The sequence below is a fragment of the Carcharodon carcharias genome, chromosome 3, assembly GCF_017639515.1.
Source record: "Carcharodon carcharias isolate sCarCar2 chromosome 3, sCarCar2.pri, whole genome shotgun sequence".
In the NCBI taxonomy this organism is placed as follows: Eukaryota; Metazoa; Chordata; class Chondrichthyes; order Lamniformes; family Lamnidae; genus Carcharodon; species Carcharodon carcharias.
The window spans coordinates 136698173-136711417 of NC_054469.1; the positions used below are offsets into that span (position 1 = coordinate 136698173).

The following is a 13245-nucleotide window of genomic DNA, read 5'->3' on the forward strand; positions in this document are numbered from 1 at the left end:
TACTCTGGAGGACATCCAGCTGCTTATTGGCTGCTTTGTCCAGGCCTCAGAACCTTCATCCTTACAAGGAGTCTGAAAAAGACGGAGATTTTGTACCAATCAGCTCCTGGCCACAAACTCCTTAGTCATAATTAACAATACGTCCCTCAACTCAGGTTGAAAGTTCAGCTATCTTGGGATTATCCAGTCCCACAACACCAGGTCAGATGATGAAATCACCCATTGCCTGATGAAAGGAAGCTGGCACTTGGCAGGTTCACCCTCAGGCTTTGGCAAGGACATGGAGTTTGTCTCAAAATAAAGATCAAAGTCTACCAGGATGTGGTTGTCACATCACTTCTCCATGACTGTGAGGCATGGACAATCTACTGGCAATACGTAAAGCATCTAGATGCATTCTACCTTCACTGCTTAAGATCTATCTACAACATCAAGCGGTAGGACAAAGTCTCTAACACTGAAGGTCTTGCAAGGTGCCACATACCTGGTATTGAGAGCATGCTCATCAGAATTCAGCTTCGCTAGGTCATCCATGGAATTCACATGGAGGATTCCCGCATACCAAAGGCATTATTCTACAGCCAGCTGATTGTGGGAACCCACCATAGGATGTTCCAAACTCAGATACATTCTGAAAGCTAAGCTCAGAGCCTGTAAACTGGACCCCACTCCATGGTGGGGGGAGGGGGAAAATCAGTCAGATCCACATGGAGAAGTCTCTGTCTTCAAACAATTTCAACATTTGTGGAGAACAGAGTCAAGTGAGCACATCACAAAGCCAGTGCCTCACCAACCACTTCAACTGTGACTTCATATGTAAAAGTTGCAATTGGTTCTGCAAATCAAGATTTGGCTTATCGTTGCATGAGACAACACCATCCAAGAAGGTGAACAATTGGTCTCCTTGCTGAACACTCACCTATCAAAGCAACAGGAGAATCCATCACTATTTATATGGCTTTCAGAAGGCATGTGATGAGGGCCCTCATAAGACACTGTTAGTTAAAGTTGAAGCTCATGAAATTGAAGACAAAGTCTTGAAATGATTAGGAAATTGGCTGAGCAGAAGGAGACAGAGAGTAGAGATAATGGGCAGGCACTCTAATTGGCAGGATGTGACTAGTGGTACCCCACAAGGATCTATGTTGGGGCCTCAACTGTTAACTGTATTCATCAATGACTTAGATGATGAGCTAGAACGTCACACATCCAAATTTGTCGATGACACAGAAATAGGCAGTATTATAAGCAGTGTAGGTGAAAGTGTAAAATTACAAAGAGATATTGATAGGTTACGTGAATGAACCAAATGTTGTAAATTAAATTCAATGCACGCAAATGTGTGATCATCCACTTTGGACCTAAAAAGGATAGAACAGAGTCTTCCTAAATGGTGAAAAGCTAGAAATAGTGGAGGTCCAAAGAGCCTTTGGAGTCCATGTTGTTATGCCTGATGCAGTTGGTAAAGTGGAGCTATTTTAAAAATCTCAGAGAGAAACTTTCAACAACTGTCATAACCAATAATTTTAAGTGTTACGTTTGAGATGTGACTCTAAACTCAGGACCACTAGTTCTCGAGGTTTTACATTAAACTAAATTAAACATTTTATTAATTTACACAGGTTAAAATATATGTACACGTGGCTACAAATTACTACTATCATAACTTATAACAAATTCCCAAACTAATCTCCACTAAGGCAACAGCAACATAGGCTTGACCAAACACCAGACAAAGCATTTTCACCTTATGAATTCAGAATGAGGCTCTTTTCACTGTGTTGGAGGCTTGCAGCTGCCTTTTGATCTTACATTGCCTCTGTCTGCACACCCAAAAACTACTGAAGTTATACCTATCACCTCTGATTGAATTCAAATTCTCATTGTCTCACCAGTCTCTTTGAACTTTACCTTTTAACAATGAAACCCATTCATTGTACCAATTTTATTAGTAATATAAACATATTGCTCGGTAGCTGCTAGAAAGGTGTCAAGTTTTCACCCCACTTCTTGAATGCTCTATTCAGAAATGCAAATGCCCGTTATGTCTCTTATATATCAAAACTAGTACATATCAAAGCACCCAGACTAGCTGCCTTTAATCCAGTTAAGACATATCTGTAGACTAAACCTCTATTTTAAAAGAAAAATACTTTCCAAAATATTATATACATTAATAGCTTCATGACAATGTACATAGATCATTAAAATGTCACAACAGTTACAGAAATTAATTAAAAAGGCTAATGCAATGCTGACCTTCTAGACAACTAGAATACAAGGATTTAGAAGTCATGCTTCAGCAATACAAAGACTTATTAGATCACCTCTGGAGTACAGCTAAGATTATTGCTGAAAAGAGAGACATGTTGTCAAAGCTTTTTGTCTTGCACTCATCCAGACAAATGCAAGAATGCCAAATTTCAAACTATCACAACAAATTATGCTACAAAAGGAAAGGGTGCTGATGGGTTGGCAAGTCAATTCTGATTGGGTGAGGCATTGCCATGCAGGAAGCAATGGGGAACAATGGACTCCTCAAGCTCCTGGGTAATTCAAACAAGGCACAAGGCTTGGATGTTTTCTTTTTGTTTGCAGAAGAGGTAGTCCCTGCTTATAAATGCATGTTGCTTCTAGCAAGCGTAAATGAACCATGTTACAATCTTGAGTGATTATCTCAAATTGGTTGTTAGTATAGCTATTAGCACACTCAAGGTTGTTCAGCAAGTGCTGCCCAATTGTGAAATCACATCTAACAGCAGAAGTTTTGTTTTGGGTTTTGCAAGCGTGGGCTGGTGGAGTACAGTTTGTACTCTGTCTATTACAAACAACCGAAAAAACATGCCGCTCCATTCAACCAGCCAATCATTGGACACTGGGCTTACATACCTGCCAGTGCACTGGCACTGAAATTCATAAATTATATTGCTTAATTGTGTGTAGGCAAGTCTTTTTAGACTGACAGCAGCATCCTGTTTGTGGAAAATATCAGTCGCATAACTACTGTATAATAGCAGCATGAAATGGTTTGCTTAACCTGTTGTTATATTGTTTAAGATTATATTGGACTTGGATGGGGAGCAGTGTAGGTTTACTAAAATGATGCTTGGACTCCAAGGATTAAACTATGAGGACAGATTAAACAAACTAGGATTGTATTTCCTGGAAGTTAGAAGATTAAAGGGTGTTTTGATCAAAGTTTTTAAGATATTCAGGGGAACAGACAGGGGATGTAGAGAAAAATATTTCTGGTAGTTGGGGAGGCTAGGATTAGGTGCATTGTCTAAAAATTGGAACGAGACCTTTTCAGAGTGAAATTAGGAAACATATTTATACACAAAGAGTGATAGAAATTTGGAACTCTTTTCTGCAAATAGCAATTCATGCTAGATCAATTATAAATTTTAAAACAAGTTGTTAGATTTTTGTTTGTCATTATTAAGAGATGTGGGGCAAAGGCAGGTATATGGAATTAGGTGGCAGATCAATTATGATCTCATTGAATGGCAGAATAGTTCTGAGGGGCAAAAGACCTATTCTTCTTCCTATGTTCCTACGGAAATTAGTTACATTACAAATATTCTATCTTTGTGACTTGGCCAGACACATATGAGGGTGGTATAATGTGACCTCCCGTGCATATACAAAAGTGAAGGCTGAGCCGTCCCCTAACAGAGTTCCCTAAGTAAGTTGTGAAAGTATTTGATAGGGTAGGCATAGAGGAGATGTTACCACTTGTGGGGGGAAGACCAAACTAATCACTCATAAATCCAATAGTGAATTCAGGAGAACTACTTTACCCAGTGATTGGGTAGGATGGAAAACTCTTTACCACAAGGAGTAGTTGAGGTGAATATCATAAATGCATCTAAGGGGATGTCAGAAAAACATATAATGGAAAAGGAACAGGAGGATATGTTGACAATGAAGCGAGGTGAGAGGAGGCTTCTATGGAGCTCAAACACTGGCATGATCTAATTTGACCAAATGGCCTGTTTCTTTGCTGTATGTAATTCTAAAAATAGAAAGATCCCCATATTAAAAAAAGCAAGACTCCATATGTATAAAAAGTAAAAGCCCATGTACACAAAATTGATACTGCTATACACAATGCAACACCTGCCTCATACACAAAAGTAAGATGTTCTTCATTCTCCCACCCCTTCAACTACCCCCCTGTAAAAACCCACCCACTCTTACCTATTTGTCCTTACCTCCAAAAAGCTCATGGTTGCACTTGGTCTACATACCAACTCTGGTAACAAACGGATGTTGGAAAAGATGAAAAATGATGGTTATCATAATAAAAATTTCAATCAGACAGTGGAAAGGAATTTTAAAAAATTAGAGTAGGTAAATAAGGTGGTGAACAGGCTTGGCAAAGGTACACAAAATCCTTCAAAATGGAGGCAAATGAAATGGGCTGGAAAATAGAGGGAATAGAGAACTTCAAATTCTGGAAACCTGAAATAAGAAGAGAAAATTCTGGAAGCACACTATGGGTCCACATAGAGAAAAGACTGGCCAAAGGCCTGGATGCAGGTGAAAGGTCAATGTGCCCCCCCCCCCTCCTATCAGATGTTGAAGACCCATCATGAATTCCCAACACACTCTGCTTTTTGAAAATGGGACATAGCAAATATCTGAAGTTGTTAATGTCAGTATTCAGACCAGAGCACTGCTAAGCGCTCAGGAGGAACATGGACTGAGTTAATGAAATCATGCTCCTAACACAGAACTCATTCCACAGGATCACATGCATATGCGTGCACCTTGTACGATTTTTGTCCATTAAGCTATGTGATTAGAAAATTGTGGGCCCTAATTCACAAATGCGTTCCACCAGCAGTGCAGTTTTATTAAATCAGCCCCATGGGCTGGATATTACAGCACTCCGCTGGCATGTTTGCAGTGTGTGGCCTGCCTGCTGCCTTCCCACCCAACCTTGACCTATCTCCTGTTTTATGGTGGGTGGTGGAGGTGTCGGGCAGCCCTTTTGCCCTTGGGCCTATTGTGGTCCTTGTGTGACCAATTAATGGCCACTTAAGTGGTTCATCCCAGCCCCCACTGCTATTTTATCTGCAGCAGGGGGAGGCCAAGTCAGTAGCCCAGCAGGTTTCACTGGGTGAGCTGGTGCCAGGCAAGAAGGTTCGGGGTGGCGGGAAATCTACTCTTGTGGGACTTTGTGCCCATTGGATGTATCTCCCTACAAAGTCATATCCCTCTTTAACCCACCCCCTTATGGCCTTTCAAGCCCTGGCCCGCACTTCCCTCACCACCCCTTCAGTCCAGTTTCCATAATCTCCTCTTCTTCGGGGTTCTGGCTGTAGTCCCAACTGTGGCCAGCACTCGAACCTGCTGGGACTACAGAGCTGCCGGCCAATCCTATTGGCTGGCTGCTTTCTAAGGCAGATCTTCCTCCCCAGATGGGGGTGGCGTCTTGCCCTGAGCCAATTAATGCCCCGCAGAGCATGAAGTGGCTGCAGGGCAGTTGGCTTTTTTGTGGGTGGGTAGCTGACAGATATTTTAGTTTGGGGGGCGGGGTGGTGGTGGGCATGGGAGCAAACACGGCATCCTGTAAAATCCAGCTGTGTGTTTCTGAAGATTATATTTGGTTTCATTAGAGCAGTGTTGGAGGCCAATTATGAAAAGATCAGAGTTTGAATATAGGAGTTTATAAGCTGTATTCGAACAGCAAGTCTTTGCAACATATAGTACTCAATATGTAATCTGATCAACTACATCAGTACTTCATTGCAATAGTTCTTTTCATTCATTCATGGCATGAGGGCATTGCTGGCTAGGCCAGCATTTATTGCCATCCCTAACTGCTCTTGAAAAGGCGGTGTATACTGTATTTTTGAACCGCTGTGGTCCTTTTGGTGTAGGTATGCTTAAGGTTCTGTTAGGGAGGGAGTTCCAGGGTTTTGACCAGGCAACATGAAAGGAATGCACATATATTTCCAAGTTAGGATGGTGTGTGGAGAGCAATTTATGGCCTGGTACAATCTTATATGCAAGTGCTTGTGTTAGGAAAGATGCAGCTTGACATTCACTTGTAAAATGAGGGGGTAAATTTTAAATGTCAGCCATGGCTCAGTTGATAGCGTTCTCGCCTCTGAGTCAAATGTTTGGGGGTTCAGGTCTCACTCTGGACCCCCATATAAAAATCAAGGCTGATACTCCAGTGCAATACTGAAGAAGTGCTGCATTGTTGGAGGTACTGCCTTTTGGATGAGATATTAAACCACGTACAATTGCAGTGGTGGAAGGATCCCAGGACGTCATTGACTCACATTATTCTTGCAAAGAGAGAGGAGCATTTCTGCTCTACCTAGGCCCATGAAATAATTTCAACATTTCCTCTTTTGCTGAGTTTTATTGAGCAAAGTTACCACATTGGGCTCTTCACCAAGTAGGCACTTAAAATGGCATTGAGTCCCATGATATACATGAGGCCCCGACTGGGAAGGAATAATGATGTTTCTCCGTGATTCAGGTGAGTCTGTCCACTGCCTGAGGACACACGATAAAGTCCCATCACCTCCATTTTAAACTCTGCTAGTGCCCTATTGCTACAGGCAGAAGAGTTACAATTTCCCCAAAGTCTACAATGTTTTTAAAAACATACTTTCCCTTTATATGTAACATTTAATGTCATTATTTTCATTCCCCCCCACCCCCCAGTTGCTTCAACAACAATCGCTAATATCTGTGGCATAAACTGTCCACTGCAGCTGGAGAAGAGAGATGCTTCTGGGTTAGCCTGTAACCTCTACAAATATGGCTACTTTGAAACAAACATCACAATTGTAGGTAGGTAATATTATCAAAAATTATGTTGAGGTCAAATGTCCTACATTGAGCTCCCAAGTTTGCTGAATGAGCAGGGAGATTAATAAAATCTCCAGTACTACAAGCACCTATAACTAGGTCAAGGGAGAAAAAGCATGAGCCCTGGTGCTTCTCTTGTTTCTGGGCCCCTTATCCCACCCCACCCTCCCTTTAACCCTCCCCTTTATATCCTTCAGGTGGCCAGGTTGGGGAGCCATAATCACAGTGGGGTCGAGCTGTTTCATATAAGTTTAGCAAAATTTCTTAGCTTTTGTACTCTATGGGCGGAATTTTCTGCCTGCCGGGCGGACGGGCCCGACCCAATCTCCGGTGGGCGGGGAGCTGATCCTTGCCGGAGAAGCGGGCCCCGCCGTCATTTTACGTGGGCAGGACAATTAAGGCCTGCCTAGCGTACGTCCAGCGGGAAACGCTATACACTTTCTGTGTGGCCGGGTGGGGGGGGGGACATCCCCAAAAGCGAGACTCCGCTCTTTCGCACATGCGCACAGAAGAGCGCACATCTCCCTGAGGCTAAGTGCTGCCTCAGGGAGATCGTTGACACTTTTAAAAACATTAAAAGTAGAAAAAAAATCCTTAACATGTCCCCCTCATAGGACAATGTCATATGGGATGGGACATGTTCATAATTTACACTAAAACTTTATTAAACTGTTTAAATTCCTACATGAAATCTCATCCCACCGGTGGATGAGGTTTCATGTTTTTCCTATTGCCCGCCGAGGCTCCTGGCCTGCCCACCAACCTTAAGGTTGGACAGGCAGGCCCTTTGTTTCAATGATCGTGTCACTGGCCTCAATTGGCCATTGACAGGTCAGCGGGCGCACAGCTGATTTGGCTGTGCTCCCACCTTCCTGAAAATTTGAATGGGGCGGGATGACGTCAGGGATTCCCCCCACCCCCTGCTTGCCGACGGCAAAATTCAGCCCTATGCCTCTATTTATAAAGCCCATCGAAAGCTCAGGTTTCAGTGTGATACACTTTATAACCACAGCTTTTACAGACAATTCCACACAACTCTGCAGTTCATAGTATGCAACCGGCTCAGCTTCTTTGAACCTGGCCCTATACAATAACCAGACAGCAACATCCAAAATACTTGAACTGTAAGCACTGCAACAACAATCCTATGTACAAATTGGAATACCTTGAACTAACAGTGGTGTATTCTTTTGGCACATGACTTCTGATTTCACTTCCAAGTTTAAAAATGGCAAAACCTAATAATGTAAGGTTAATAATGTACTACTTCTACCCACACAAATGGGCTTTGTTAATAGAAACATTGCACTTTGCATTAAATGATAAATATTTTCTCATTTTAAATTGAAACTAACTACTTACAAATGCCCAGCATGGGGCATATAATAGGAGAGGTACACCAGATGCTGGAAATCTGAAATGGAAACAGAAAACGCAGGAAATCACAGCAGGCCAGACAGCATCTTTGGAGAGAGAAACAGTCAATACCTCATGTCCACAATCTGCACTAGTTCTGACGAAGGGTCACTGACCTTTGCTTCTCTCTGCACAGATGCTGCCAGATGTGCTGAGCATTTCCAATACTTCCCATTTCTAATGGAGCAAAAATAACCTCTTTTGCCAACTCTCCAAAAGACAGTCAGACTTCTTGTGAGCCTTTCATTCCCTTCAGCAAGAAACCTGGCAGTGGTAGCAGCCTGAGAACTGGTTTGGCACATTAAACAGGAATTTCAAAAAAACATTGTTATGAAGAAAACATTAATAACAATGTCAAAGCAATAAACTGATCATTTAAAAGACTGAATAATTCATAAAAATGACATTATAAAGTGCCAAGCAGTAGAGCTAACTAATAAAACTTTTTTTTTGCATTTTCACTTAAGAAGCAGAGCTAGAGAGAGACAGACAAGGCCCCAAGTCCTGGTGACCAGAGAAGGAGGAGCGGACTGGGGCCAAGCTAAGGAGTTGGGTTTAACGAACACCAATCTTGCACTTGCCACTGGTGGCGCACACTCCAAGCTGGCCTCGGTGGAATTCATATGAAAGTGGGGGTCGGAAGCTGGTTTCCTTTCAGCTTGGGTTTTCCTCTGCACCCAGTCCGGTGTGTGGATAGATTTTTGGGAGTGTGGAGGAGGGTGTGGGGTGTGGGTGTATGTGTCTCCATACTTAGCAGCCCCTATGTGTGTGTGTGCGTGCGTGCGTGCGTGTGTGTGTCCAGCTCAGGCTCACTTCCAGTCTCAGGTTTCTCTCTCTCTCTCTCTCTCTCTCTCTCACACACACACACACACACACACACACACACACACACACACACACACACACACACTCGCCCACTAACACGCACTCACTCTCACACACGCTCACTGACTCACTCTTTGCAGATTTAGTGAAAAACTTCTCAGGTGTCTCTTCCTAACTCTGCCTCCTTATCCTTCATAATATCCTGGCAAACCTACAATGCCCTTTTTCTATGACTTTGATATCCTTTTTATTTGAGGGTGCTCAAAATGACATACTGTATGTTCTGCTACAGTCTGTCACAACCAGCACTTACTCACTCACCCCTGGGTCCAAGAGGTTTGGAAATTTTCTTGCTGAGGAGGAGTTTGGGATGGCTCTGAAGGTGGCAAGATGCACTTCCACTCAATCCTGTCTAACTCTCCTGTTGCCCCTGGTCTCTCTGTTGCCACAACTGCTGCACCTACTGGCCTTTCCTGCCTGCTCAGCCAACCTGATGGCTGCAGTCCTTTAGTGGGCCTGTGCCTGCGCATGGGGTGACAACTCGGCCAAGGGTGACTACATTACCCAGAATGCACCCTGGCTATAATAAAACGGCCACCTGGACTCGGGCTCTCACTCCATTAACCCTTTATATGACAGAAATTTGTCCCAGAACAGAGCACCCACCGGGGCTGCAAACACATTAAGGTGGGCAGACGGCTACTTGACAGAGGCGGCAATTCATTGGCCACAGTGATTAGCACTCTATGCATCCCCCTCTCCCAGGCCCTGCTTATAACCTTAGATTAGTTTAAAGTTTCCTGTCTGGTCAGGCACTGTTCTAAGAAACTGACTGCTCAGTCTCAGTTTTTGTCTGCAATCATATCAATGAAAGACATTGTCCAACAGCTGAATCAGCAAATTAATAAAGAATGTATAAATAACTCAAGGGTATAAATGTCTTCAAAGTATCAATATTAGTGCAAGCATGAAATTTTAATTGTTCTTCCTTGTAGATGGAATCGTTGGAGTCAGCATTGTTGAGATGACCAATGTTCAGATCTCCACAGAACTTCAACACAATTCCATGGTGAATTTTGTTGTCACATGTAAGGGCAGGTAAGTTGCTTGCTTTACAAGAACATAGGGAATAGGAGCAGGAGTAGGCCATCTGGCTCATGGAATTTGCTCTGTGATTCAGTGAGATCAGGGCTCATCATCTACTGCAATTTCACTTTCCCACCTAGTCCCCATATCCCTTGGTCCCCTTACTGCCCAAAAACCTGCCAATCTCAGTCTTGAATATGCTCAATAACTGAATATTCACAGCCCTCTGGGGTACAGAATTCCAAAGATTCAAAACCTTCTGAGTGAAAGAATTTCTCCTCAACTTAATCCTAAGTTCCAAGAACACTGGCTCAGTAGAAAGTTGCTCTTAAATTTCTTGTGTTAAGATCAGCTGAGGCTAGCCCTGGACAAGCCTGATCCCAGTGTCGAACCCAACTTGATGGATCCTAACTTTTAATTTGTTTGTTTAGATACGTAGAGAGTAGCTACTGAACAAAGTCATAAGAATCAGCTGATGAACTTTTAATAAAAACATAAAACATTTATTAAACAAGAAAAGATGAACTATACGACAACACTCCTTTACCCACAACTATACCTTTACAGATATATACAGATTTGTAAGGTTACAAAAGCTATCTTATATTCTAATGTCCACATTAAGTACACAGTCCATGTACCAATAAGCACCCTGCGGTCAGAAACACCACACTCTGAAACCAAGTGACAGATGCCACCTCAACCAGATGCTATGGATCTCCCCTCAACTCCCCCAGATGCTTGTCACACTGTGAGCTAACCAGTCTCACTGAATGCTGTCCTTCACACAAGGGTTTCCAATCTCCACTCTCCAAGAATTCACTTTGGAATCTTCTCCCAAACCAACGCTTTCTCCCAGGTGCCTTCTGCAAGAATCCACCTCCAGGGTTTTGAACTCTCCTTCCGCTGTTCTTCTCCCCTGTGTCACCACATGCATTCAAGCTGTCTTCCACACATTCTCTCTCTCATCACCTCAGTGTTAACAGTACACTACTGCATCACATGCCCATAGCAAAGAGTTATAGGCCTTCAGCCGTCTCTTTGGACCTTCTTGCCTCTTGCAAGCTTTTCTCACTTTAAATCTGCTTTCTGTAGCTTTTATCTCTTTAAATCTGAAGGTTGGAGCTTTTCTCTCTGCCCCTCACTCTTAACTTCACTAATCAGGACCTTTTCCAGGTTCCTGTCCTTCCTTTGACTAGAAGGTCAGCATAGGACTTTCCCCTGTTCCACTCACCTGGATTCTTGGAGATTTTCTTTAGCTTGGAACTTGCTATCTATCCCCTTTTCCAGTCTCTCCTGGCAGCGACTTTCAAAACCAACTGAACTCAAACAGCTTCCAAAGTCAAAATGTTGTTTCTGGCTTTTCTGTGCATGTCTGTGGGAGGGACCTGCCTCTGTGGATCCCTGTTGCTAGGCAACAGCCAATTCTTCTACTCTAGTTTGTTTAACTTAGCTGTAAGTCTTAAAAAACCTCATTAGAAATGCAGGCACTTTTTAAAAGAGAAACTAAAACTCAATTTGACCTTAACACATTGATATAGAAATACAAATCAAACTTAAACTTTAAAGCCAAAAGTCATTCCTAACACCCACCAATACCAATATAACTTACTTAAACTATCTCTATTTCCTAACCCTTGGCTACTTTCCTTTCAAAGGGTAGACCTTTGAGTGACCATGAATAGCTTTGAGACAAAGACTTCCATATTGACAAGGCCAAGTTCATTCAGCAGGGGATTGGAGTTTCAGACAGGAAACCCAGAGTTTATTCTAGGGAATTTTAACTCCACACTAAAGTGTCTTTTTTGAAAAAAAAATCCCCACCTGGAAGCCAGTCTGCTTGATAGTCTTGGCTCCCAGCTGGTGAGTATGTTGGAGCTGGACATGGGAACAGGTAGGAAGCCTGCAGTTGCTAATGCGTGGGACCCAATCCCTGATCCTAGGTGGGTGGGTGTCTGATCCCCCGGGGAGGGGATCCAGTGTAACACATATTACTTGTGGGGCTCCTGGCTTTATTATATTAAATGGATAACCCGTCTTGTGGAAGTGAATTGGTTACCCACCCTCTGCACTACCTCTGTTAAACCCAGAAGCAAGCAGATTGGGATCAGGTTTCAGATTTTTAAAAAGTTTACATCTCACCTGACCCCTAAACCACTTGTTTTGCGGGGTTGAAATTACCCTCGAGCATTCCAAACTAGGGGAGATGATAAATTCAGTCAAATTACAACACCAATGGACCTAGGTTCACCTCTGTCCTGGAGTTACAGCAGAGAGTATGTTTGGGCAGGACAACAATAAAAACAACACTAACTTATATGGCGTCTTTAAAGTAATGAAACGTCCCCAGGCGCTTCATAAGAACATTATAAAACAAAGTCTGACACTGAGCCACATAAGGTAATAAAAGCTCAGATGACCAAAAGCATGGTCAAAGAGGTAGGTTTTAAGAAATGGTTTAAAGGAGAAATGCAGGATAAAGAGATGGTGGGGTGTGGGGAAAACATTGCAGAGCTTGGGGCCTAGACAACTGAAGGCACGGCCACCAATGGTGCAGCAATTATAATTGGGGATGCACAAGAGATCTGAAATAGAGGAATGCCTATATTTCGGAGGGCTTTGAGGCTGGAGATTACAGAGATAGGGAGAGGTGAGGTGTAGCTATGGAAGGATTTGAAAACAAAGATGAAAATTTCAAAATCAAGATGTTGCTTGACTGGGAGCCAAAGTAGGTAGTGAGCCCATCTGCCTTGCTTGTCCTTAACCACAAGGAATTTCTAGGATCAGGTTACTTAACAGACTGGTGGGTGTTTCCTGTTTTGGTCACTGCAAGGTGGCTCCACTCAGGTGGGGAGATTGCTGGGAGAGGGGAGGAAATATCACACGTTAACCTGCTTGGCAGTGCCACTTGCTGGAAATATTGCTTTTAAATCCTGCTTTGTCTATTGTGATCAATCGTCTTCAATCACATACACCAAACAAAGTTGCACTTTAACTTTAAAATGCTCTTTTCCCTTAGCTGCCCTAACAAAACTAGACAGCAGGTTCTGGGTTTTCAGTCGCCTTGGTGGGGGGGGGGGGTGT

General features: G+C 43.0%; 1 protein-coding gene and 1 long non-coding RNA gene across 4 annotated transcripts in view; one reads left to right on the forward strand and one right to left on the reverse strand.

Moving 5' to 3' along the window:
- gpnmb (glycoprotein (transmembrane) nmb) overlaps positions 1–13245 on the forward strand; it is a 55310-nt gene that overhangs the window by 29074 nt on the left and 12991 nt on the right. For 2 of the 3 annotated variants that reach the window (XM_041185113.1, XM_041185114.1), the window contains exons 7-8: positions 6688–6816; positions 10071–10173. In XM_041185113.1, coding sequence (XP_041041047.1) covers positions 6688–6816; positions 10071–10173 — 232 coding nt within the window. The remainder of the gene's footprint in view (positions 1–6687; positions 6817–10070; positions 10174–13245) is intronic. The other variant, XM_041185115.1, reaches the window with a different exon arrangement.
- The window catches only part of LOC121276562, a 30939-nt gene that overhangs the window by 16733 nt on the left and 961 nt on the right, over positions 1–13245 (reverse strand). The gene's annotated exons all lie outside the window — the stretch shown is intronic.